Source organism: Chelonia mydas, chromosome 11 (assembly GCF_015237465.2).
Source record: "Chelonia mydas isolate rCheMyd1 chromosome 11, rCheMyd1.pri.v2, whole genome shotgun sequence".
Lineage (NCBI taxonomy): Eukaryota > Metazoa > Chordata > Testudines > Cheloniidae > Chelonia > Chelonia mydas.
In genome coordinates this window covers 75,478,867-75,505,372 of record NC_051251.2, presented here as the reverse complement: position 1 = coordinate 75,505,372, position 26,506 = coordinate 75,478,867, and the positions used below count along the sequence as shown (strand labels likewise).

The window sequence follows — 26,506 nt, the reverse complement described above, 5'->3', positions numbered from 1 at the left end:
ATTTCCTGCTGTCTTGCAAACGATTGCCCGAATTTCAGACACCTGACTTATGCTCTGGAGAAAGCCAGAGACTGGCACTGCAGTGCCAATAAACCCATTAGGCATTGCCCTGTCATTCCTCGCTCGTGCACTGCTAACTGAAGACTAGGCTAGACTTCCTTGTTCTCTGTAGAGGAGGTTTTCTCCCAGGCAGCTAGGTTTTGTAGTCTGCCCGGGGTGATTTCTGGGCTTTCACACTGGTCACAAATCTCAGATTGCTCGAGCGAATATCATCTTAAATGAGCCCAATTTGACCAGTGCCCTGAATGCGACATACAGAGCTAGACCCAAATATGGCTAACAACCACACCCCATACCCTGCAGGGGGGAAGTCTTAGCCAATCAGCGTCACAACTCAACAGGGAAAGGGGCAACAAAGCCCTTTTTCTGCTCTCTCGAGGCCCCAGACAGCACACACAGGTCCTATGCAGTAGATGAGGAAGGCCATCATGCCTCACGCTGCCCCCCGCTGGGACAGCACCCAGAGGCCCCCCACTTTGAGATTCTCTTTGACTGGTTGCCAGTCTGCCCGGCTCCCAGGCCTAGGCTCCACCACTCTCCCCATCGAGCTGTATTTGTTATTGAAACTAAAAGCAAACCAGCCAATACGTACATCAAATCCTGGTGATCCCTTGCAGCCTGGCAATCCAGAAAATCCACTCTCCCCCTGGCAAAGGAAAGGAAAAGGCCGCCAATGAGTGTCATGCTACGTGAGCAGGCAACGCCCATGGGACGTGAAGGCAGTAGGAGCTGCGGACCCCACCTCCACAGATCAGCAGCCTCCCCTGACGAGCCCTGACAGATTAGGGGCCACACAGAGGGGCACTGGCTGGCTGGAGGACTGGGCAGGAGTCCCATGCCCGAGTCCCAGCTGCCAGCCCCTCTCCCCACTGGAGAGGAAGAGGTGACGGCTGCTGATAAAACTGGGTGTTACTGGTAGCGGTGCTGGAGGGAATCCTGGGGGAACTCCTCCATCCCCAAGCCAGGGGTGGGAGTTTGGGACTGATGGCCAGCCAGGGGGCACAGGCCACTGAGCTGATGAATTGCTTTACATCATGCAATGTGCCCAGGCACAGCTGTGATGGGCTGCACAGTAACTGACTGCAGCCGGGAGCACTCTGTTCCTGAGAGGGGCGGGGAACAGCTGAGACACCCAGCCCAGGCCCTGTCCTAGTGACGGGCCCCTCACTGGGAATCCAGAAAGGAGCCCTCAGCACATGGAGCAGTTGGATCCCCAGCTGGATTCAGGCCAGATTTCTTCCCATGGGACCTGTGCTGTCAGGGGGAGGTCAGGCCTGGGCAGTTGCCTCACCTTTCTCCCTTCCTTGGCTGCTCCCATCCCAGTAGCTGTATGGCTTTACTGCAGGTCCCAAGATCAATGCCTGTTCCTGCACCCAGCCCCCGATCACTCTGTGCCAGGACCCCAGCCCCACCCCGGAGGGCATGGGGAGCCCAAAACACCCTGGAGTCAAACAGAGCCTCCCGGCCCACAGGTGTCTCTATGGTAACCAGCGTACAGAGACAGCCCTCCCGGCACGCTGTGCCCCTGAGCGCGAGACTCACCTTCATGCCATCTATGCCGTCAATGCCACGCCTGCCCTTCTCCCCCTGGGAGGAGAGAAACAAGAGAACAGTGTAGAAACCATTTCCGGCACACTGCCCACCCCGCCAGAGCCCACCAAGTCATAGGAAAATCCCAGCAGCTGACCTTATATCCTTTGGATCCTCGCGAGCCCTGTCCGGAAAGGAGAGGAGAGGTTAGTGACAGCAGACAGGTCATGTTCACCTCCCGGCCACGTGTGGGCTATGCGTTGGCTTGGCCCAGCTGACCGGGAAGGACGGGAGACACAGGATGCAAGCTCCCCTTCGAAGTTGGCCCGCCTCTTCCCTAGTAAAGGAGGCAGGGCTTTCCCCCTCCCCTCATTAATGGGAGGAAGGACAAATTCACACCGGCAGGTAACTGGTGTTTCAAAGTAACACTTCACTCTGGTGCATATTCCAGCGCCTGTCCATAGCACTTTGTCTCTGTCTCAACTGCCCGGGTAACATGCTGCTCCTAGCCGGGCGCTGGAGAGGAGGGAAGACATGGCGGGTGGGCGAACGCCCAGCATGCTAGGCTTGAAAGTTCATGGAAAGGATCATCAGTCTGGACGACAGCTCTCTGAGTCCCAGTCCCTCCTGACTCCACAGTGGGGAGTCCTAGAGCACCTGTCCCTCTGGCCTTGCCTTGCTGGACTGTGAGGACAACATGCACAGCTGGGTTGTGGTGCTGGACCGCCCGCACTCAACTTGCCAATGTTTGGAGATGCAGACCCCACTGGGGCTGAATCAGCCAGGGTCTGAGTCCTGTTGAGCCTAGGAAAAACCTGCTTCTCTTTACTCCCCTGAGGTAAGCCCTTCTGGTGTGAGTGTCAGGAGGGGAAACCAGTGACCCACAGCAGTGTGTGTGTGTGTGTGTGTGAGAGAGAGAAGCAACCATAGACTCACTAAGCTGACAAAGGAGCACAGAGGCAGATAAACGTAGCTGATGGATCCTCCCGCCCCGCGGGACATGGTGTTGGCAGTGGCCACGTTTCAGTCTCCAGGAGAAAGCCTAGTCATGCTGCCAAAGGGGGAAGGTGTCACAGGAGACTGTGTGGGGAAATTAGCAAAACCTGCAGGGTTGACGAAGGCCACTGACTGCACACTGCATGCCATACTCACCTTTTCTCCTCGAGTGCCTTTTTCTCCCTAAACAACAAAGGAAAGACAACAATTAAACTGAGACAATGAAGTGTGCATCAAAACACAGCTCTAAGATGCCATGATGATGCTACTACTCCTAATCACCCTCCAATAGACTGCAAAGAAAATTGTACATACCTTCATCCCCTGGTAGCCAATGGGTCCCAGGTCACCTTGCTTGCCCTAGGGTACAAAACCCGAACACATTAGAACCTTTATAGCAGGAAATAGCTAGCCACAACCCCTCCTGTTCAGCAGCATACTATGCACATATAAGGGGAAGATGGTATTCAAGTTCTCTCTATTTATGATGTTTTTCTATTTCTAGGTTTTAAAACAAATTCAGCAAAAACCCACACACCAAAAATCATGTTCCTGAAATATCTCTGTCCACTTCAGAACTTCATTCAGCTGAGCTGCACTTTTCATCGTCTGCATAACACCCACTTCTCTACAACAGGGCTACAATCTTATCAGCAAATACAAAGGAAAGTGAAGACAAATTGATTCATTTCTGCCACATCTACGCTGGGTATTTCAGTGCAAATTTTGCTGCTGGGTTTCAAATCCAAACTTTACCAGTGGGTCATACAGAGTAATTCCTCTTCACATACACAGGGAGTACTCATTAACATTTATGTTGCAAGCATCTAAACATCTCAGAAAGTTAAAGGAAACTTAATTGCTTCCTTGGGAAGGTAAGGAAGCATTCATCCCCTTAAAGCTCTCCATGTGAATATCTGAAAATCAGGTCCTTTCCAGGGCTGGGGAAACTGAGAGCTACAAGAGGTGTCATTTGGGATGAAAGTTAAGTCTCGGAAAAAATCTACAAAGAAGAAAATATATAGTCACATTTTTTCCAAGCTGAAAACACACAAGCTGACTGTGCACTGATGGGTGTGGGAGAAATACACCTACAAAAATAAATGTACCTAATAAAAAGGGGAGGAGGAAAAATGATGTTTTCCTCCTCCTCCTGTTAGCAGATTAAACACCTCCCTGTAACACTGTCCTGTCTATAGTGGGAAAGGCGCATCAGAGCCAAAGTGAGGCGGGCATCCATGGGATGGGTGAGTCAGAGAAATACCCTGTAGGAAAACTGGTTATTTTGGGTTTGGCACTCAGAGGCCTGTTGGCTACAAGTTTGCAGTGAGGCAATGAAGGGCTCCTCATCTGAGTCATCAGACCATTGTCATCACTCTTGGCACCATTACCATGGTGTCCCACAGAAACACTTTGGCCCTGACTGGGAATGGGGGAGGGGAGAGAGCGCTCATTGGCCGGTCTACTATTCTGTTGTAACCAATCAGATGTCGCTACCATCTACCTTTTCTCTCTGAACTGTTCCTGTGTGACTAGCGTGGGACCCAAACATAGACCTGCCTATGAAACCCCTCCGACCCTGAAGAGAAGCTGAAGTGAAGGCAATCTCTAGGCCAGCAACTACTGAAACAGTGCATCATCATTGGAGCTCATCTCTGCTCAGACTCAGGCCGGTCAGGGATTCATACTCCGCACCGCCTTGGGTTTTCTTGATTGACCCACTGGCCGTGGGAAGGCCTGTCATTACCAATCCGTCTCTTATATTTATTTGGCTACTTTGGTTTGCTTCCCGGTTGGCCAGCACAGGGCTGTCCTTACTCCCTAACAACGCTGGAGACTGTGGCCAGGACGTCCCAGCAGGCTGGGTCTGTGCAGAGAAGATAACCAGAAAGCCACAACTATGAATGGCCTAGTGGACAGCTGCTGCAGAGATTTTATTTCCTAAGACCCCTTAGTCTTGGTCCCCAAGAGAAGTAGGAGGTGGGGGAAGGAGGACAAAAATTCCAGATGGGTCACAATAAGGGAAAGTATGATCTAGCAGACTGGACATTCTCATGTAACAGGATACATCCTATTTATTATCTGGAGTCCAGGGCATCATATTTCCTGCCGTGATGGACCATCGACAGCTAGCACTGTCAACATAACGAGGAGTCCTTCTGGCACCTTAGAGACTAACAAATTTATTTGGGCATAAGCTTTCCCAAATAAATTGGTTAGTCTCTAAGGTGCCACAAGGACTCCTCGTTGTTTTTGCTGATCCAGACTAACATGGCTACCCCTCTGAACACTGTAAACCTGTTAGCTCACCCATTGTTGGGCAGAGCTACATGACAGACTGACAGACTTATTGGTCAGAACTACAGTTGACTGGAAAACCAGCAACGTACCGCCCCGTGCCCCAGGCGAACGAGGCCTGTGCCGCAGCACGCTAGTGCGAACCTCACCGTACCTGACACAGAACGTGAAACAGAACGTTACACCTGCAAACGTCTTCTTGGAATGCAACAAGCTAGCCCAGAACAAGGTGACTGTCTAGCGCCATCCCGTATGTAGTTAGCCCAGAAGAAGGTGAGCATACAGACCCATCCCACAAAGGAGTGCTGTCCCAGGGGCTCTCGAGTGTTTCACACGAGCCATTAAGGGTCAAAGCATAGCCTCTGGTTCAATCTCCCCCGTCAAAGCGCTGTGTGTCCTTCCCTACTTACCGGCTCTCCAGCATCTCCTTTCTCACCAGGAAGACCTGGCTTTCCTCTTTCCCCCTGAAACACAAAACATTCATCAATGTAGGACACAATCTTTATTTATATGTAGCTTTATCAAGTGATCCAATTTCATCCCCAGCATAACTCCCTGGAGTGACTCTCCCGCAAGGACAGGTGGCCCCGGGCATGCTCCTTGTCATTAGCTTAATGTTTCTGATCAGCTGGATGTGTGTCTAATCTTATTGTCTAAGACCAAATGACTTCATTTGTTTTGGGTCTGTGACAGGCTGCTCACCAACGAGGAGCTTCCTGATTCATAAACAGCGATACCTCCGGGCAGGCCAGCTCACTACATCTCTAGAGCTTCTGAGAGAGAGCAGTGTGGTCCACTGGGCAAACTGGAAACTGTAGCCAATGGGCTCAAAGGATTTTGCTCCTGTTCTCCCCATGACTGGTTCCTTATTTCCCAATCTCATGTGTCATCTCCCACCCCAGCCTAGAGGGAGACTGGAGAAAACCAAACATGGCGCTGACTTTCCCGCAGGCAACGGAACGTGATCCTGGCAATGGCTGGTCAGTAAGTCTGACTTCTGCTCCTTTGAAGTAGAAACCAGTGATGTACGGCTAAGGGGAACCCTTGTGAGCCGGCGTGGCTGCAGGAGTCACAGGGCTTGCCACAATGGATTGACTGGTGTTCAGTTCACCACCCTAGCTCTCCTAAAGCTCAGGAAAGCACAGCTGTGATCCCAACACATGCCCCCCTTGGTTCCGTTCACACTGTCCCCCTCTTCTACTTCCCACTGCTGGGAGCCTTGCTGGGGTGGTGGCCCAGCGTCAGTGCTGCCTGCTGACCCTGGGGAGTGACAGGGCTGTCACAGGACTCCAGTGCCAGCTCCAAGGAGAGGAGTGGCCTGGCATGGCCCACCACTGGCATTTGGGAGTGTGAATAGCATCTGCGTAGGATCCCAGCTCTTCTTGCCTGGAGGATGCAGCTGTGTTGTGGGGCTAAGGGAGGGCTGGCTTGTAAGCTCTCAGACAGCAGTGATTCTGGGGGGAGGGTGGTCTAACAAAGGGGCATGAAGTTAAAGCCACAGATACTGTTCTCTGCTTAGATCCTTAATCTATATTTTCTTGACCGAGGCAGCCTTGCTCTGGAAGACCGCAGGGCAGAGCACAAATCAGATGGCGATTATGCCATGAGTATCCCTGTCCAGTGGCCTCCCCACGTCCCTCCATTGGATCTCTGCTCTGGTGTACCCCATCTCAGCCTCACTCCCATGGCAGGGAAGTTGCTGGGTGCGTTTATTTACTGACCTCATATCCTGGATCCCCAGGTGGTCCCAGAGGCCCTCTAGCAGGCTGCAAAAAACATGTAATGATTAGAGCAGGGAAACGTGCACAGACATGGAGAAAGATGTATTCAATGCAAGCTAATGGAGGGCTAGTCGAGCCCCACTCACCTGGCACTCAAAGGAGCAGCACTGCCCAAAGAGAAGAAGAAAGCACAATGTTAGAGACATGGAGGGGCTGGGCTACCTTAGTTAACCTGGGCAGAAATTGAAACACTGAATTATCACCTTCCCACCACCCTAAACCCAGGAAGGGGCGAACTGGACCAGACTGTAGGTGTCCAGGCAGGCAGTGCCCGACGGCGACTTACGCTGTTATAAGGTCAAGAAGAGCCTTGACATGCCACAGTCTGCAGGCTAGCCACTCTCCCTATACAGGGAGTCCGGGTTATTCTGATGTGATAATAAGATACCCGAAAGTCTCTTCCCTCAGTATGCTCAGCTGCACGCACCAGACCCTAGGGGGCACGGCACTGTACGTTTGGGTGCGTGGCCAGGCTCCATCCCACTGGGTACTTGCTAGCAGCTAGCAACAAATGCTAAGAGAGGGCACACTGTACTTTTTGGCAGCAGGAGTAAGAAGAGCTACACACGCACCCTCCCCCCGAGAGCTGAACTGGGCATAGGCAGGACACTTCAAGGCATGTCCGCGAAAGCTCTGCCTACCCCTGTGGGGCCTGGAGAGCAGGAAAGGCTCAGGGGTAGCTCTCCAGGCCTGGCATAGTTTGTTCCCTACTGCCTGGAAGGGAGGAGTCATGCTGCGTCCCTTTACTGCCTCTGGGCTATAGATGAAGATAGCCCAAGGGCCCTGGCTCTGGGCTCACTGTTGTGTAGGATGGAGTGAGAACAAGCTCTGCCTTTCATCGCGGCTCACAGGAGAGCCAGCTTGGCTCAGACAGCAAAGGAGAGGGGGCTAGAAAGGGAACACGTTCAGCTGGAGAGGGCAGTGGGCCCCTGCTGCACAAGTGAAAAGCCCGGAGAACGCAAGACTCACCATTTGTTCCACATTCTTTTTCTGAAATAGCAAAAACAATACAAACATTTGATGAGCCCCTTTAGAACAGTGTGGCCAAATACCCCGCGGCAGTGGGCTGGGGTAGACAGGAGAGAAGGGGGGCCAGGAGCAATGGAGGGGAAGAGCAAGGGAATACTCACAATCATATCTATGATGGTTTCTATTGTACTGTCAGTATCTACCGGAAACTGTACAAGGCTGGTTGCTGTGAAGTTGCGCCGATAGCTGTTGTCCGTGGCTATAACATTCAGCCTTGGTTCCTGGGGTAAAACAACAACAAAGCAGCAAGGTTGGACTCAAAGGAGATCAGGAGCTGTGATGCCTCCTAAGTGCCCTTCCATCCATGATTAACTCAAGTAACACGACTTGATGGCATTCCTAAATGGGCTAGCCTTGCAAGCTAGAGTCTAGAAACGCCCTGCACATGCAAAGAATTCAGTGTCTCAGGAACTGCATCATCTGTCCTGGGAATAGGACAGTATTATCCAGGCTTGGGGAAGCGGCTGAGAAATTAGAGAGGCCGTGCCACGTTCTTGGCATTCAGGAAGCCAGCTGAACTTTTCCCTGGGCCGTGAACCTCCTCCTGTTTCTAGGAGGACCCATCAGCCAGACATGCTTGATCATCTTTATATCATTTTGGGTACATCTACCCTGCAGCTAGGAACGAGTCTCCCAGTGTGGGGAGACAGACTCGCCCTAGCTTGGCTCAAGCATAGCATGCTAAAAGTCGCTGGGGTTGGGCCTTGTGTCTGCGTCTCTCTTGCCCAGCTGGCATACGCTGCCATCTTGCATAGCATGGTTCAGAAAGTGTCATACCTCAATTTCATCTCAGTGTCTGGGCCTGCTGGGATCTGATGCTTTTGCTCAGCCGAATGTAGAGATAGGATCAATCATAACATTCGACTATGGAGCGGAATCCAAGTTTCCCCAGAGTTAAGGTGTGGGTGTCAGATCCAGGAGTTTGTTTTGGGACCCTCTGTGTTAATTACAGGCATTGGACCAGATTCTCAGCTGGTGTCAACTGGCATAGCTCCACTGGTACTTTATTTCTAATCGTCATTTTTTCCCCCCAGCTTCAAACTTTATACTCACTGGCTGCCCTTCCTGGAATTGCTGTCAGTCATGGGACCCTCTGCATCAAAGAGAGGATTAATTGACTCCTCTCAGTAATATCCTGTTTCTAATTATATTCCTTTCCACTCCAATTATGAAATACCTAGGCGATAACAAGGGCCACATTTGAGCAATTCATACCAGATGGTCAGGAGAAATGGCAATGGAGAACACTTTGATTCCCAGATGCTTTGCTTCATTGGCAGCATCTTCCAGTCCTCCACATGGCTCTTTGTACCCTTCCAAGGGGTGTCCATCTGTCACCACAATCAGGTATTTGTTCTCCTTCTGATGGGAGCCGCTGTAACAATTCAAAATGGTTAGCTGGGAATGTGTAGCTTTGATGAGTGCCCCTGCTTCTATTCTGACATGACCTACACTCGCTGTGTTTCACAGCATTATGGCGATGCCTGTTTGGGGTACATTGATGCACTCGTGACGGAAGGATTAATGGTCTGCAGGTATACAGCACTGGAAGAGGGCAGAGTTCAAACGCTTGGCATCTCAGCCTGATTGTGCTGATGGTGACACTCGGGGAGGGGGGTGGGGAATTCACAGTGTTTTTCTGAGGTTCTCTTTTCTTGAGAAAATTTTTGCCTCATTTTTAGGACAATAATAATTGATCAGCATTTAACATGGATGTATTTAAATTATATCATAGATTGGACTCCTGGGAAGTCCTGCATTCCAAGTGATGAACTCCCAGTAACACAGGGATCACCCCCCTCACACTTCCAACAACCTCCAGTACTGTACAAATCGTAAGTGTGAGATGGGGGTTGGACCAAGAGTTTGTAAAAAACTATTTTTACAATGTTGTCTCAATTTGTAGGGTTGTTTTATGGCTTTAACCTGAACCTTACTTATCCTGCAACATGAATGTAATAAAAGGATATTTGGAATGGAATTAGATTTCCTTGGGCGATGGTTTAATACTATGTCTAAGGATATTTCTATACAGAGAACTTGAATTATTAAACCAACAACACACTGAGCCAGATCTTTCTCTTTTCGTGTCACTCGGCAGCAGGAAGCAGAAGCAGCCAGATAAACATTATTAATGACTATTTACAAAGAGCGTATACGCTGCATTTCAAAAAGAAACACAATGCTCATAATTTAATCCCCAGACTATCTAACTACACAGTACGATATCGCTAAACTCGGATCCACAGGTAACATCTGTGTAGACAGCAGCTTAACTTCCAACAGGAAACACTTCCAATGAAGGGACACAGAGGAGAAAGGTGAATGCAGTACTTGCAACCCCAGGCCAAGCTGATCCGCTAACTTTTGACGCAATCTGGAAGGGAAGGTGGGTCGGGGAGAGCACATGACAATTCCTCATCACTGCAGAGAACAGAAAGCCCTTTACTGGGGAGTGCAGTAACCCACACTTGCAGTTTCAAGTCAAGTGTCAAAAGGACCAGGATGGCTTTTGTCAGCCTGCTGGAGAAAGGCAACGCTCCAGCTGAAGCTAAGCGCATGGGCATTAAGCTGTGTGCACTCACACATGAAGTAAGGGCATCCGTTAGGTTCTGTGACATAATGCCGAGCTTTTCTCGTCACAGCACAAGAGGAGTTGCTTCTGGTTGCCATCTATGGGAATGAAAATTTCAGGCCTGAGTGACAAGACGGGTTAACCGGCATGCTAAGAAGCATACAGAACTAGGATGGACACACACAGTCTCTGACTTCACCTATTACAAACAGCACGTCCTAATCGAAACCTGATTCACTGGTAACCGGGGGGTGTCACTAGCTTCCTGCTCCACTTTGGCTTACCCTGAAACAACAGTTCCCAGGAGGCACACTGACTCTGCCACTGGAAGCCTGAGACCTGGCTGGCGGGTGTTGCTGGAAAATGGCTCCTCTGCTTCCCGCACTGAATTGGGCTTGCAAATGCCTGGGCTTGGTTTGCCGCGAGGCGGGAGAGAGAAACGCCGAGGGGCAAGTCTCTCAGGTAGCTGTAACTCTAACTAGTCTGAGGACTCCTTCCGTTTCTGTTGGGAATGTGCTGTAGCTGCTGCTGGGGAGCAGCTCCATCCAGCTCCCACTGGAGTCCAAGGCAGGGTGCCGACTGACTTTGGGAAGGGCTAAGCAGGCCCAAATTGACATAGCCTTTGTGGTTTGCTCTACATTCGTTGGTGACTTTCAGTCAAACTCCGATAACTCTTAGAAAACAGCAGACTCCTTTCAAAGGGCCAACAGCACTGCCAGACCCCAGTGTGCAGAAACCAGGAGTCAGGCCCCCGAATGGTGAGACTGGCTTACAAACCATGAGAGCCTAAAAAACAATCCTCCTTGCACTCTGTTTATTCACCCTTCTAGGTTTTGAGCCTTTCGGGCGCACGTTTTCAAGCCCTTCCCTGCCACCAGGAGGGCTAGAAACTTGCTTTTTTGTAAAAAAACGGATTCAAGTCAAGTCCTCTGTGGAAAGGCTGCCAATTACAGGAAAGTGGATGGCGGTGAATCACTTCATCTGAGAGCCAAGGACAACATTCTCTCTGCCATCTCTCTCTTTGGTTTGGTTCAGAGAACTGGCTTCCTCAACAGCAGTGTCGCTACAAAATGTACTTTTATCATCGCCGGGTTTACACTGCCAGACTTGCAGTGTCCTAGGTCTTTACCTGGGCAATCAGTGATGTCTTCCCCGATTAGACTCAGCCCACCTGCTGATAGTGTGGGAAGGTCCCATTTCTAATTCTCTTCTGAGGGTGAGGAAGCTCTAGGCCTCAAACACTGACTCTCGTTCAACCTCACCTGTCCTGATTGTGCCCTGGGCAAAGTGGGGCACCACTCCAGGGCAGCTGGTCCGGGTGGCTGGGGCAATTCTGTCACTCTCATTCTGAGATACAGTTTTCTGAACTGCTGGCCTGCTCCCATTATATAAAGCTACATACAAATTGAAGATCATGTCCTAAGAGGTGCTCTTAAGACTGGTGCAGATTCAGTCTCCTTAGAGAATGAGACCCAAATCACGACCCATGTGAGCTGGTTAAAGGGGTTGGCTCCTCCCTGAGCCACATGAGGGAAGGATCCTCTCCCATTAGCTCAAGAATCCAGTATGTTACTGGAGAAAGCTGGCAGATACTCTTCTCAGTTTACCTCCACAACAGAGCAACTATGCCGCAAACTTTAGCACTGAACTGTGCTGCTTTCCCCGCAACAAGACACACAGCAGCGCAGACCTGGGACTAGCGCTGGGAGGAATATTTCTGGCCACAAATGCAGATTCAGTGACATCAAAAGGTTTAGTGAATTCATGTCGATTTCACCAAATTATTTTGGTTGAACTCCCCTCCAACTCAAATTAATAAAAAAACCCTCAAAACATTTTGAGTTTTCAGTTTAAAATAACTTTTCTTTTCCAAATTACCGTTAGCTTTATTAGAAACCATCAAAAATCTTCTAAAATGTAGAAAGGACACATTTTGTTTGACCTTAACATTTTTTCCAACTTTTCAATTCACTTCAGGTTCAGCTTGAAGCAAATTCTTCTTTGGGGATTGCCCACAAACTGGGAAATCGGTGATTTGCCCAGCTCTCCTTGTGAGGCTTACTGAAATCTGGATGATTTACTCACTGACTTGCTCTGTAATTGTTCTGTGACCCCTGTCCCTGCCTGTCGCTGTCCCACCAGTGTCTCTTGGGACTGCAAAAAAGCTCAAAAAGTGGAGGGAAGGAACTGGGGAAATTTAGTTCAACTTTTCAATTCACTTCAAATTTTTTTGGGGGGGGTTCAATAAAAATAATTAAATAGAGAAATGGAGAAGTTTTAAAATGTCTAAAAATAGACATTTGCAAGGTAAATGTAAATTCAATTGGTTTAGATCAATTTTGTAGACTCAGGTTGTGCGCTCTACTGGACTATAGAACTGCATATTCTTACTAGAGCAGACCTCCCCACCTCCTACAGTTTCTTACCCTCACTTGGGTCTTTTCTTGATCTAGGCCCCAAACATACAAGTGAGTCAGTACAAATTGAACTCTGCACCTTGTGCAGATCCCTTTCTATGACCTGAGCCTTGGATTGCAAACTGTCTGGGGAAGACCCTGTGTCTTTCTATAGGGTACCTAGCGCAATGGATCCCAACGGGGGCCCTGGGAGCTACTGTAATACAACTAATGCGGGTAAATCCATCCTCATCATTGTATCCACTCACTATACTCCACACCTGAACATAGCCATTATATGAACAACATACCTCATACCTCAGTGTCTGTATTTTGACCCGTTAACCTTTTACCCCCAATTGGGGATATTGCAGATTATGTATTCCTTTCGCCATCCGATCCTAAACCGAACTTTGCACCCCTTGATAATCTGTACGTTATTCTCTGATAAACAGGAACTTCTGTGCTTAAACTCTGTGCCGTTTTCTTTCTATTTTAACTTCTTAATACAATTTTGAACTAATGAAGGATTTCAAAAGGAGGCATGTTCCACACAGAGATGGAATCCCCTGTGTGAAATGCTGAGAGCTCCTTAGAGAAACAAGGTCGGGGAGGTAATATCTGTTACTGGACTACCTCCTCTTGGTGAGACAGACAAGCTTTCAAGCTGACACAGAGCTCTCCTGCGGGTCTGGGAAAGGTACTCAGAGTGTCACAGCTACATACAAAGTGAAACAGATTGTTTAGCATAAGTAGTGAACACATATTTCAGGCACCATTCAGGGTGAAGTGGCCCATTCGCTCCCCCGTCAGTATTCAGAGAGGGGAGCCTTGTGTGATGAGCTCTGCCACACCTTTATGGCTACATTTGGGTAGCCACACTACTGGGTCCAAAAAAAGAATTAGATAAGTTGATGGAGGACAGGCTATTAGTCAAGATGGTCAGGGACACAACTGCATGCTCAGGGTGTCCCTAAACCTCCAATTGCCAGAAGCTAGAAATGGGCAACAGGGGATGGATCACTTGATGATTCCTTGTTCTGTTCATTCCCTCTGGGGCACCTGGCATTGGCCACTGTCAGAAGACCAGATACTGGGCTAGCTGGACCATTGGTCTGACTCAGCCTGGCCGTTCTTATGTTCTTATGTACATTTGCAAAAAGAGGTTCTAGTCAATACTAGAGGTACAAGTTTCCACATAATTAACTGCAGGCACAATTAATTGCACCTGTAATTACACCCATTTAGAACTACAGCCAACTGATTGTGTCCATCATGGACACAGCCACTAAATTATGCTCAGAGCACTTGAGCCCGGCTGAGGTGCAGCTAAATGTAACGGGGGGCAGATCCTTAGCCGGTGTCCATTGTCAGAGTTCTGTTGAGATTTCTCCCAGCTGAGGCTCACCAGCGGTCTCCTGGAGTGTTTTGGAGGTAAACAGAAACAAAGAGCCCAGAGAAGAGAAGGGGGAAGCGCCCTGGTGGAGTCAGACCATAGTGCCTCTCCAGAACGTTTCAACCGGCAGTAGAGAAGGACTGTGTCCCAGAACAAGGACAAGGCGTCTCCCAGCCCACCTCCTTCTCTCTCCTCTGTGCTCCTTGGGCACTGTGTGGGAGGCACTGTTCTCACTCACCGGATGAGCAGCTCCTCAATCCCTCTCTTGATGGCGCAGTCCGTATAGGTGCCTTTCCCGATGTAGTCCACAGCAGACACTCTGCTCTTTAAGTCATTTTGTCCAGCGGGCATTCGTTCAAGCCCTTTGATCAGCACGACCTCATCGCTGTAATGCAGAGCTCCGGCATTCCACACCAAGTTCCGGTCACACCGGTAATACCTGGAGAGACAAAAAGGGACACCCACCTTCAGTGTCTGCTTCCACCACCCCTGCAGTCCCCTCCCCTCATCACCGCCATGACCCCCTCCCAGGCCCCACACATCTCTGGCTTTGTCTCTCTGGCGGCGGAGTGGCCCTGTACAGACCTTCTGCTCTCTCAGCTCTACCTAAATATTGCCCTGACTTCAGCATCTTACTGACTTACAAACAACATCCTCGGTAATGGTGCAGCCTCTGCCTCGGTCAGAGTCCTGCCTCTCTAGGTCTTTCTTTCAGGTCTGTCTCTCGTGCGATGCGGGGATGAAGGATTAAAGGACTGGAAAACATGCATTATGGTGACACTCTAGGAGCTCAGTCTGTTTATTTTAACAAATCTGATTAGGGTAAAGAGTTGATTAAGGGTGACTTCATCACAGTCCATAAGCATCAAGATGGCGGATAGAAGTTTGAAAAGAGAAGTCTCTTCAATCTAGCAGACAAAAGTACATCAAGATCCAATGGCTAGAAGTTGACGCTAGAGGCTTTCATGGTGTAAATTTTTAACAGTGAGGATAATTAACCATTGCAGCAATTTACCTAGAGACATGCTGGAGATTCACTGGAGATTTTAAAATCAGGGTTGGAGATTTTTCTAAGAGATTTGCTGTTGTTCAAACAGGAACTAATTCAGGGAAGTCCTACGTCTAGATGATCACAGTGGTACCCTTTGACTTCATAATCTGTGAATAAACCTGGGAGTAGAATCAGTTCCTTATGCACGTTTTTAAGGCTGAATGTGTCTCATGTATCAATTCGAAATGAGAAGAAAATTCTCGGTGTAAATGGGTGTGCATAGAGGGGTGTAAATGCATGGGTGTGAAGATCGGTGCATGACTGACACTAAAGTGGGAGGAGTGGTAGATTCGCTGGAGGGTAGGGATAGGATACAGAGGGACCTAGACAAATTGGAGGATTGGGCCAAAAGAAATCTGATGAGGTTCAACAAGGACAAGTGCAGAGTCCTGCACTTAGGACGGAAGAATCCAATGCACTGCTACAGACTAGGGACCGAATGGCTAGGCAGCAGTACTGCAGAAAAGGACCTAGGGGTGACAGTGGACGAGAAGCTGGATATGAGTCAGCAGTGTGCCCTTGTTGCCAAGAAGGCCAATGGCATTTTGGGGTGTATAAGTAGGGGCATTACCAGCAGATCAAGGGATGTGATCGTTCCCCTCTATTTGACATTGGTGAGGCCTCATCTGGAGCACTGTGTCCAGTTTTGGGCCCCACACTACAAGAAGGATGTGGAGAAATTGGAGAGAGTCCAGTGAAGGGCAACAAAAATGATTAGGGGACTGGGGAACACATGAGTTATGAGGAGAGGCTGAGGGAACTGGGATTGTTTAGTCTACGGAAGAGAAGAATGAGGGGGGATTTGATAGCTGCTTTTAACTACCTGAAAGGTGGATCCAAAGAGGATGGATCTAGACTATTCTCAGTGATAGCAGATGACAGGACAAGGAGTAATGGTCTCAAGTTGCAGTGGGGGAGCTTTAGGTTGGATATTAGGAAAAACTTTTTCACTAGGAGGGTGGTGAAACACTGGAATGCGTTACCTAGGGAGGTGGTGGAATCCCCTTCCTTAGAAGTTTTTAAGGTCAGGCTTGACAAAGCCCTGGCTGGGATGATTTAGTTAGGATTGGTCCTGCTCTGGGAAAGGGGTTGGACTAGATGGCCTCCAGAGGTCCCTTCCAACTCTGTTAGTCTATGAGTCTATGATTCTATGATTCTATGAAATGTGTATGAATAGAGGGTAGAGTAGATGCATGGGTGTGAAGATAGGGGTTTGTGTGTGAATATATGTGGGGGGGAATGCTGAGACCATAAGGTGTCTGACTCTTGTTATGGCAACAAGGTGCCATCCCGCCTGACAAGGAGCGTGTCTCAGGAGATGGGTTTGCACAGACGGGAAGCTGACATGGCCTGTCACGTTTGATCGCTCTCCCGTTTCCCCATCCTGTTCCATTTTTCCTCTTTGTAACTCTAGCACCCTCTCTCCACCCCACTCCCCCGAAAAACCCTATCTGGGCACTGATTATTGCTAACCCCTCATTCACGGGCCATCTTGCCTTCCCTCCCATGAGGCCAATCCCCGCCTCTCTGCCAGGGAGTGTCGGTGCCTGGCCCACCATGCCATTTGGTGCATTGGCTGGCAGTGCGCACCATCGGCTGGCTCTATGCATGGCAGGATGCAGGAGCCCTCACCCTCTGGCACCCTGGAAGCCGAGTTGGCTCCTGAAGTAACCCCCAGCTCTCCAGCATCCTGGCCGCCGTTCCTGGCAGAGTCCCATCCCAACCGTCATGTCAAGCAGTACACGCGGGGCTAGGCGGTTTTCCATACCCAGTGAGAGCTCTCCTGACATGGACTGGCCAAGGAGAGCCCATGTCAGAGCATGTGGGACGGGGATCCTGACCCATTGACACAGACTCCATTGTTACTGAGGTCTGCTGAGGAACCAGCAAAAGGCCGGGTCCCTGGAAATTGGAGTGTCGTTGTTTATAGGCAGGGAGGGCTAGGGTCTTGCTACGAAGTTTTGCTGTCCAGGGTGTGCTGCCGTGGGTCAGCTGTCATGGGCAAAACCAGCACGCTGGTGAAAGGCTGAGTAAGGGAGTCTCGGAGGAGAAGAGAGGAACATCAACCCACATCGCCACAGCGACAAACTTCTCAACCGCCTTCCCTGATGCTTCTAAATGCCAGATCCTCCTAATCCCTAGGCCAAGCTCCATCACCTTCTGGACAGCTCCCCTGCCCTCCTGCATCAGCCAGCCAGCTTCCCGCCTGCTCCTGGAACCCCCCTTCTCTGCCCCTCTGCCCCACCACAAAGCCCATCCTAGACCCCCCATGAATGGTGCACCCACAGCATCCACATGCACCACCTTGCTTCTGTCTCTGAGCACCTCTGCCCAGCCTCGCACCCAGGCAGACATCCTCCCCTACATACCGGGTCTCTCCTGCTTCAGCACCGCCATGGTCCTCCCCAGAGAGCGCTACCCTCCACCCGCCCTCTCTCCTCCATGGGCTGGCGCCTAGACACCCATCGGAGCCCTTTGCCTCCCTCCATCCCCTCTGGACAAGGCCACACTGACCGCGCCAAAGAGCAGAGTGGCAGGATCTGTCCCCACCTCTCCACTCTCCTTCCGCACCGTCTCCCTTCTCCCCCGCCCCCGCCCATCTCCCCTGCCTGCTCCCTTATCTCGGCCTCTGCAGCAGGGTCCCCTCCAGGAAGATTTGCCACCAATATTAATCAAAAGTGAACTCCTTGTTCTCCCCCACACACCTCCCCTATCCTCCCCACCGCTGGCATGAACACTGCCCTCCTGTCAATCAGGGGCTCAGCGCTGGCTTCTCCTCCGCTGGTCCCACACATCCAGGCCAGGTCCCCGTCATGCCTCTTCTGCCCCCCACAATGTTCCTAGACGCCAACCGTTCCTTTCTGTTCACACAGCTATGCTTCGATCCCAGCCCTCTTCCTGCACCCCGGCTGCTAAGGCCATCAGCCTGAGCCATCAGCCCCCTCCCTTCGCTCGCCCCCTGCCACTGCATCGCATTGCGGCGTCTCGGCCTGGGGACAAGCGTGGGGGGCAGATGTGGTGATCCAGAAGAGGGAGGGCATGGAGAGATAAAGGAGAGGAGGGAGGAGCAGACACTGGGACATGGCAGAGGGGTGTGACCAGAGCCCTGGGCGCCTGGCCATCATTACTGAACAGATGTGCAGCCAATCAGCCAATGGATGACCCAGTGAGCAGTAAGTTAAGCCAAATGGTTATAGGGGTGGCAAGGAATCAGTGAAGGAACCAGATAAGAAAGGGGGCGAGGTGGTTAGCAAAGAGACAATACCTTATTCCCATAGACAGTGTGAGATCAATGGAGGTGCAATGAGCAATCAGGTGTGGGGAGAAGCGGTCAGTGGGGAGTCTGAATAGATACCATAGAAGATTAGGGTTGGAAGAGACCTCAGGAGGTCATCTAGTCCAACCCCCTGCTCAAAGCAGCACCAATCCCCAATCAAATCATCCCAGCCAGGGCTTTGTCAAGCTGGGCCTTAAAAACCTCTAATGATGGAGATTCCACCACTTCCCTAGGTAACACATTCCAGTGCTTCACCACCCTCCCAGTTAAACAGTGTTTCCTAATATCCAACCCAGACCTCCCCCACTGCAACTTGAGACCATTGCTCCTTGTTTTGTCATCTGCCCCCGCTGAGAACAGCTGATCTCCATCCTCTTTGGAACCCCCTTTCAGGTAGTTGAAAGCAGCTATCAAATCCCCCCTCACTTTTCTCTTCTGCAGACTAAACAAGCCCAGTTCCCTCAGCCTCTCCTTGTAAGTCATGTGCTCCAGCCCCCTGATCATTTTCGTTGCCCTTCTCTGGACTCTCTCCAACCAGGGCATTGTCATTCCCAGCACTGGCTGAACACCTTCATGCTCCCTGGGACGGACTGTGGGAAAGGAAACTGGGACTGCCATACGCCCAAGACAAGAGCCTCGAGGGGTTAATCTAGTGGGGAGCTTCAGCCCTATGTTTTAGTGGGGACCCTTAGCTTGGGGCTCCCTTCCAGGACCAAGAGGAGAGAGTCTCCCATCCCCAGAATAGCAGAAGCCTTTGATCAGGCAGAGTCATTACACCAGAAAGAGCTGGATAAGGAGGCTGCAGGGACAGCCCTGTATCCAACCCCAGCCATTTGCAAAGTCTGTACCCAAACTGCCTCTCCTGCCCCTCCTCCCTCCACGCTGCACATCTGGGCACCAGCCTCCTGCCGCCCAGGGGAACGCGAGGAACACTGAGCATGTGGGCTGGTGTGGGAGAACCGGCCTGCTCATGGCTCTATGTACGGAGCTCACCAAGGAGATGGAGATGGAAACTGGGGCTCTCAGACGTTCAGAGGACGATGGCTGGGAAAATACAGAGGAAACCACTCTCCCCAGTGCTGGGGACCTCTGCGGATGAGGCAGGAAGGAATGAACTACGTGGCAGCCCTCAGGCCCCCCTTTGGGGAGCCAGCTTTGAGACAAGGGCTCCCTTGAATATTTTCCAGGAGTCACTAACATCTGTGACATTTCCTGTCCCCAAAACCTCCTCCCCACCCCACACAATTCCATCCAGTCCATATTCTTCCCCACTCCAGTCCGTCAGTCCCTCCACCGGGCCCCACCCGGCTTCCTCACCCCAAGCACTTCATGGAGGCTCCCTGGTCCTAGGTCCCAGTAGACCCCTCATGGGGACACTGCCAAGTGCTGTGTCAGGACGTGCTGGTCCCATTCTCGCCAGGGAGTGCCCGTGTTATTCGTGAGCACTGCCCGCCCACGCCAGGTGTCACATGTATTTAACAGGATGGGAGCTAACATTTCTAACATTTCGTGGCACAGACGTGTCCCCAGCAGGGCAGCCAAGCCTGCAGCTTGGGCCGGTGGGCTTCTTTCCTGTGTAGGGCTATTGGGACGGGGAGGAGTGGATCCTTTGGTTCTGGGGTGACAGGGTTTGGGGTTCTGGGATGACGGGGTTTCCCCTGACTGCAGCAGGTCTCCTCGAGTTGGTGTGGTGGGTTGGGTGAGGAAGGCAGATCCTCGCTGGCTGGAGTAAGGGGCCAAGTGGGAGGACAGACCCCCACCCAGTTCCAGTGCCTCAAACTTTAGGCTTGGGCTTGGCAGACACACCCCAGTGAGAAGAGACCTGGCTTTCAGCAGCTGGGCACTCCGTCCAGTGCTCCTCCCCCTCGAGAAGTGCTGGAGAGGCTGCCAGGGTGTGGCAGGGCGAGGCCGCTGTGCCATGCCCTCCATGCACTGGTGGTGGATGGAGAAGGGGAGTTATACTTGCAGCAGCTGCCGCAGCTGAGGCAAGCCCATCTGCAGCCTGGGAGCTACCCGCTTGGTGCAGTGTCCCTCACCACGAGAGTGAGGGGCTGTGCTGGTTTGTGGGATTCTAGGAAAGGCTTTGCAAGGAAACGTGCAAGGAAAAGCCTCTGTTTAATAAAGTTTCTCCTTCCGTTACCAAGGTGCTCCTGCCAGCCCCATCCAGCAACAAGGTGTCCGGGAGGGGGACCTCACCAGCCCAGCCCGGGCTCACCCCCAGCCCACTCCAGCTTTCCCGGCAGCAGAGCTGGGCGGCACACCACGCTGGACGTGCGCACGATGCTGTGCTGAGGCCCTGCGGCTCCCGTCCCGCGGAGAGGGCCCAGCATGCACCCACGCTCCCCTCGCAGGGTGTGCAATCACAGAGCGCTGCACATGCCCAGCAGAAGGGCTGCGGGGTGCAAGCGACTGCGCGTGAAACCGAAGGCGGAGGATAGGCCAGGGCCCAGCTTTGATTTTAAGCACAGGCCTCAATTATTTCAACTACTCCGATGAAGCCCTGGTTTTTTAAAAAATGATCCCAGATGATCATTCTGCCGTGAAACACGACAGCCACACGACTGTCCCCACCACAGGCCTCCACCTCCGGGAAAACGCAAAGCAAACCACGTGGGGCAGCAAACCTGGCTACACCGAGCATTGCTGAAGGAATACTGCCACCTGCAGATGGGGATGGAGAAGTGCAGAAAACTCCCGTTGCAGACAGGAGAACACTCAAGCTAGCAACTCCAGCCAATGGTCCCAGAATGAGCGCATTAAACCCTTCGTTGCTGCAGGCAGTTTCTGTCCATTTGTTACACAGCCATACACATAACGTTTCCCGTGTACACACAGTGATCACCAGCTGACAGCCTTAATGCAAGACAAATACAAATTCCCAAGCAGAGTCCCAAATCTTACTGGTGTCACTTTTTCTATTCTGGCGAATCTATTCTGGTGAACACCCATGGAAAAGTAAAATAAAATAAGCAGTGCAGAAAAAGTAAAAGCTTTCAATACAGTTACCTGTCTGTTAGCTTGTCAATGAACCGGTTGGTAAATTCTTTCACCTGTGTAACTAAGGCTCCAAATGGCTTTACCCTTAAAGCAACACTTTCTGATGTATCCAGAACAAAAAACAGATCAACGGGGCAATCTGTTCAAAAACAGAGAGACAGCAGGTTTTAAGCACTGTGTTACTGCATCTTCCAGTTATGCTATAAGATATGTCATGGTGGATTGGGTCTCCCGTGCATCATGGTGAAGCATGTGTATTCAAGAGACATAGCCAATGCATTTTCTACAGTACATGTGCAGTCTGTATCTCTATTACATTGTTACATTTTTATACTAAGTTAAAGTTTACAGCTTGCAAATAATAACTCAGTGTGTCAGAATTACAAACATATGCACACACGCACACTTGCATGGCATTTGTGCTAGGTTGGATTGAAAATGAACATATATTCAATAGATTAAAGCCAAGGAGGACACACTGTCTTTTTCTGAAAAAACTTGGTATTTTTCTTTACATTTACTGTGATTTTAAAAATGAAAGATTGTTTTCCCAGGCTTCTAAGCGCTATATCTATTTAGACATTAATTAATTCATTACAATGAAATATCAGACAGATACTATTTAAAATAATGTCCAGATGTAGGGTTACATTTTCGCTTGTATAAATTTTCCATATAAAGAATAATCATTTTAAAAAGTCCCTATACAAAGGAATTTTCTTTGCAAAAGGAACACAAGAGATTATTACAAATAAAGGAAAAAACCCCAAAAATATGTTTACAGATTTTGATAAAATTCTCATCAAATATTTGTGAAGTATTCCGGAATATTATCCTCTACGTTAGTTGTTTTTAGTCCCCTTCTTTGCTAAATACCAACCAAAAATGATCGCATATGAGATGGGACAGAGCTGAAGATAACTGGAAAAAAATGGCTTCAGGATAAACTGGGTAGGTAGGTGAAGGGAGCAGGTAGATATTCAATACATGTGGAAGGAATAACTAATCAACAGACATTTGAAATATACCTTTTTTTAAAAGTTCAGGCAAACCTAAAGTTACAACAGTATAAACAACCTGAGACGTCTGTTTAGCAGTACATGGCATACAGATCTGAAGGCAGATCTCGCCTTTAACAGTCTAGAAAACTATCCGCACAGGAAAAGAAAAGAAAGTACACCCCAGAGTGACATTCTTACCTTGAAAGGTTTCAATTCTGTTGACTATTTCTGTCTGTTGAGCCAGCGCCCCGCTCCACAGGAAACAGACTTGAAGCAAGAAAGTGAACAAAAAGTTTGCTAACTTCATCTTGCTAATTTCAGATTTACCATTTATTACTTGCAGAAAGGAAGGGAGGGAGAAACGGAAGGAGACAGAGGCCAGAAATGGCAGCAAGGAATTTTTATCTTAGTTGGGAATTTTTTCTAATTTTCTACTCTGTCCCTGAGTTTCTGTGGAAGGAGGCACGGGAGAGGGAGTTAAGATGAGGAGGAAAGTAGCAGGAGCTGCCCAACTCCAGAGGGGGAGGGATCTCAGAATGTCAATTTCAGTTGATCCTTAGCATAACCAGTGAGTTGCTGAAACACATTGTCTTGGGGCCATTTCTTCTTTTCAGCTATGGTTGTGCCTGCAAAACCATCCTGATCTGCATCAAAACATAATTTAGTTCTATTTAAAAATATTTTGCCACCCGCTTCCCCCCGTATATCTTGTATCTATGTTGGCTAATGGGTTACGGCATAGCCACAGTGCTGCTGTTCTAAAAAGAAGAACGGGAATGTCGCAAGCCTAAGGATATAATCCACACCATTAAAAAAACTCTCCGTATCATTTTTGTGCTCATATTTATAGCCCCACGTTGGGCCCGTCCTAGCATTGTTACTCAAAGCTCCACTGAAGTCTGTGGGAGTTTTGTTAACATAAGGACTGTATGACTGGGCCGTCAGTATGTTTTATTATTGGATGCTCTTTGGCCTTCCAGGCCAAGAAATGTTCATCCCAATTTCCTAGTTGTTTTGTAAATGTATCTTTGGGAGTTTATCAAAGTGCAGACTGAATCCTGCATCCGCCCTGCTCCTGCCCCTTCCACCCATGGTGAGCACCCAGTGCCCAGCATTCCCACTCCCTGTGATGAGAACTCTCACAGGGCCAGGGCCTTCGTGTCCTTCCAGAATAGAGACATGGGGCCTCATTCTGCCCTGGCCTGCACTTTGGGGAGTCACACGCCTGAGCACAACAGGATCTGCGCAAACATTGCTATTCTGGCTTGCAGAGATGTAAACGACTGCCAGATGTAGAGCAGTGACAAACTGGATCCTCTAGCTTCTCGCTTCCAAAGGCAGTCCCTCAAAGCCAGGGCTGACTTCTTTTGCTCATTCCTACATGGCCAACATGGCCATAAACACAACAAGGCAGAGGTATACAAACCAGACCAGAGAAGTGCACCCATAAAACAGAGACACAAGTGCCCCCCCCCAATCCAGAAAATCCCCTGCCCCTTCCTATCAGAGGAGAGGAGGGAGATTGCTCACATGGTCCTTAATCCACCTCCTCTGTGGTGGGAAGGAGATGGGACAGAAATTGCAGCTGGAACAGAGGAGGGACTAGTTGGGGACACTGAGGAGTCAGCAAAAGAGTTGAATCGTAATAGTCACATGGTTAAAATATATTCTGGAGCTTTCAAACTTGGGAGCCTAAAGATAGGCCCCTAAATCCATATGTAGACACCTAGACCAAAATGGCCTATTTCCGAAAGTGCTTAGCACTGCACCTCACCTGGACTTCAGTGGCATTTGGAGTTCTCGGCTCTTTGCAGTCTCAGGCCACATTTAATACGGGTGGTCACAAAGGGAGTTAGGAGCTCAATGGCAGACATCCAAGTTTGATGATTTTGGCCACAAAATATAAATGTCCATGTACTAGAGTGAGAAGCTTAAAACCAAAAAGAGGTGACCTGAATACCTGTCAGTGGAAGAAACCATTTGTATAGCCAGGATCTCTGAAACATGGTGAAATGACCAAAATCAAGGTGACAATGCAATACCTGCCTTGAACTATACAGAAGGAACAGACTAAGTTGCAGAGGCTGAAGACCTAAACCCAAAAGACTGAATAGCATCCTAAACACTAAACCTAAAAGATTCCGGAGCATTTAATGGACATGATTTCTGAGTGGAGAGGACCACACAGGTGAGTCCAAATCCTACTCATGGGAATATAACTATCCTGGTTACATTACTGGTTTCCACTTGTGGAAAACGATCTTGAGTGTGCAATGCTAAGGGAGATCAAACAGGCAGGTAACAATAATAATGACTGAAACTTCCTGCATATAAAGTGGTCAAACATTGCAACATGACAAAGTTTAAAGAAGGGTTTCAGAGTAGCTTAAAGAAGCAATTCCTTCACAACTTGAACCAGGGGTAGCCAATAGGTGCCAAATCTGGACCACCAGACTAGAATGGACTCCAAAATATTTTATTTATTTATTATTATCATCATTATTGAGGTTTTAAAAATTTTATTTCCTCCGGAGTCTAGACCTTGACTAAACCTTGACCAAGAAATTTGGACTTTGACAAAAAATAATTGACTACCCCGACTTAAACCATTGCCTCATGGAACAGCTAGTACTAGAGCACAGAACTCTCGAGGAGAGACTGTTCTTGATTTAGTCCGAAGTAACACCATAAAAGCTGATTCAAGAAAAAAACCACAGGGTAGGGCTCATAATAAAAACTAGCATGGTGACATTAAACTTTAGAAAAGGGGATTTTAAACAAGGAGGAAACTAGTTTAAAGGACCCTGAGGTCCTTTAAATTAAAATCCCTTAGATTCATGGAAGCTACCTAACCAACCACAGCATTTTCCCAGAGGGCATACATTCCCCTCGACAAAAAAGGACCGGGAGGCAAGAAAATAAAGTGTAACTACATGGAAATTCAGTAGGATATTTGAACCAAACAGGTATTCTTTGAAACCTGGAAATCCAGCCCGAAGTGACACCCATAGAAATGTACCTCGTCTATGGCAGGAAGAGGTAAGATGGATATTTGAAGGCTCAGAGGCAATTTGAAGACAATTTGAAGGCAATTTGAAGGCAAACAAACAGAGAGAATCATAAAAAATAAATTCTTTCAGTATATCAGAAGCAAAAAGCCTGCAAGAGACCTGATGGGTTAAAGAGGATAAGAACAGTGCGGAAAACCTGAATTACTTCATGTCCACTGAAGGTAAGACAAACCATAATGGACTTAATCTGCAACAAGGGAGATTTAAATTAGATATTAAGAAAAACGTTCTAACTATAAGGATTGCTAAGCTCTGGAACAAGCTTCCAAAGGAGGTTGTGGAATCCTGATCATTGGAGGTTTAAGAACAGATTGGACAGACAGCTGTCAGGGATGGTCTAGATATATCTGGCCCTGCTTCAGTGCAGGGGGCTGGACCTGATGACCTCTTAAGGTCCCTTCCAGACCTACATTGCTATGGTTCTACTTTTTTGCATTAGTGTTCACCATAGAGAATATTGCATAGATGCTCACCCCAGACCAATTGTCTTCAGCTAAAAAAGAGACCAAATGATAAATTAAATAGCAGCAACTCACATGAACGATCTGATACACACTCCAGAGTATGGAAGGCACTGAAGAATGCAGTGTCTGTGCTGATAGTAAATATATGCACTCTCATTCAAATCAGCCAGATGTTTGGATTGTAGCACATGCTGTCCTTATATCAGTACAACATAAACGGATCAGAACAATACAGAATTATAAAACACCTAGCAGAAAATAAGTTGATAAATGTACAGCAGCATAGCTCTTACAAGGAAAATTGTGCTTATCCCATCAACAAGGATTATTGGAGCACATCAGCAAGATATGATCATTATTTGTCTGGCAGAAGCCCCTGGAAGCCGCAGGCATGGATGAGGGTTCCATTGTTCCAGGTGCTGCACAAACACTGAACAAAAAGACAGTCTGTGCCTCAAAGAGCTCGCAGTCTAAGTAGATAAGGGAAAATTGGTAGATATAATTTCAGGAGATATAATTTGTGTGTCAAGTATCAGGGGGTAGCCGTGTTAGTCTGTATCCACAAAAACAACAAGGAATCCGGT

General features: G+C 49.1%; 1 protein-coding gene across 1 annotated transcript in view; it reads right to left on the bottom strand.

Annotated features, from left to right (window-relative positions):
- The window catches only part of COL6A1 (collagen type VI alpha 1 chain), a 68,284-nt gene extending 45,401 nt beyond the window's left edge, over nt 1–22,883 (bottom strand). The window contains exons 1-14 of the mRNA XM_007066684.4: nt 22,586–22,883; nt 21,396–21,525; nt 14,300–14,500; nt 8,910–9,069; nt 7,796–7,915; nt 7,635–7,655; nt 6,752–6,772; nt 6,606–6,650; nt 5,295–5,348; nt 2,902–2,946; nt 2,743–2,769; nt 1,748–1,774; nt 1,603–1,647; nt 653–706 (exon numbers count right to left, since the gene is read on the bottom strand). Of these exons, the coding sequence (XP_007066746.2) occupies nt 653–706; nt 1,603–1,647; nt 1,748–1,774; nt 2,743–2,769; nt 2,902–2,946; nt 5,295–5,348; nt 6,606–6,650; nt 6,752–6,772; nt 7,635–7,655; nt 7,796–7,915; nt 8,910–9,069; nt 14,300–14,500; nt 21,396–21,525; nt 22,586–22,694 (1,059 nt within the window). The 5' untranslated portion in view covers nt 22,695–22,883. The remainder of the gene's footprint in view (nt 1–652; nt 707–1,602; nt 1,648–1,747; nt 1,775–2,742; nt 2,770–2,901; nt 2,947–5,294; nt 5,349–6,605; nt 6,651–6,751; nt 6,773–7,634; nt 7,656–7,795; nt 7,916–8,909; nt 9,070–14,299; nt 14,501–21,395; nt 21,526–22,585) is intronic.
- Nucleotides 22,884–26,506: the final 3,623 nt, after the last annotated feature.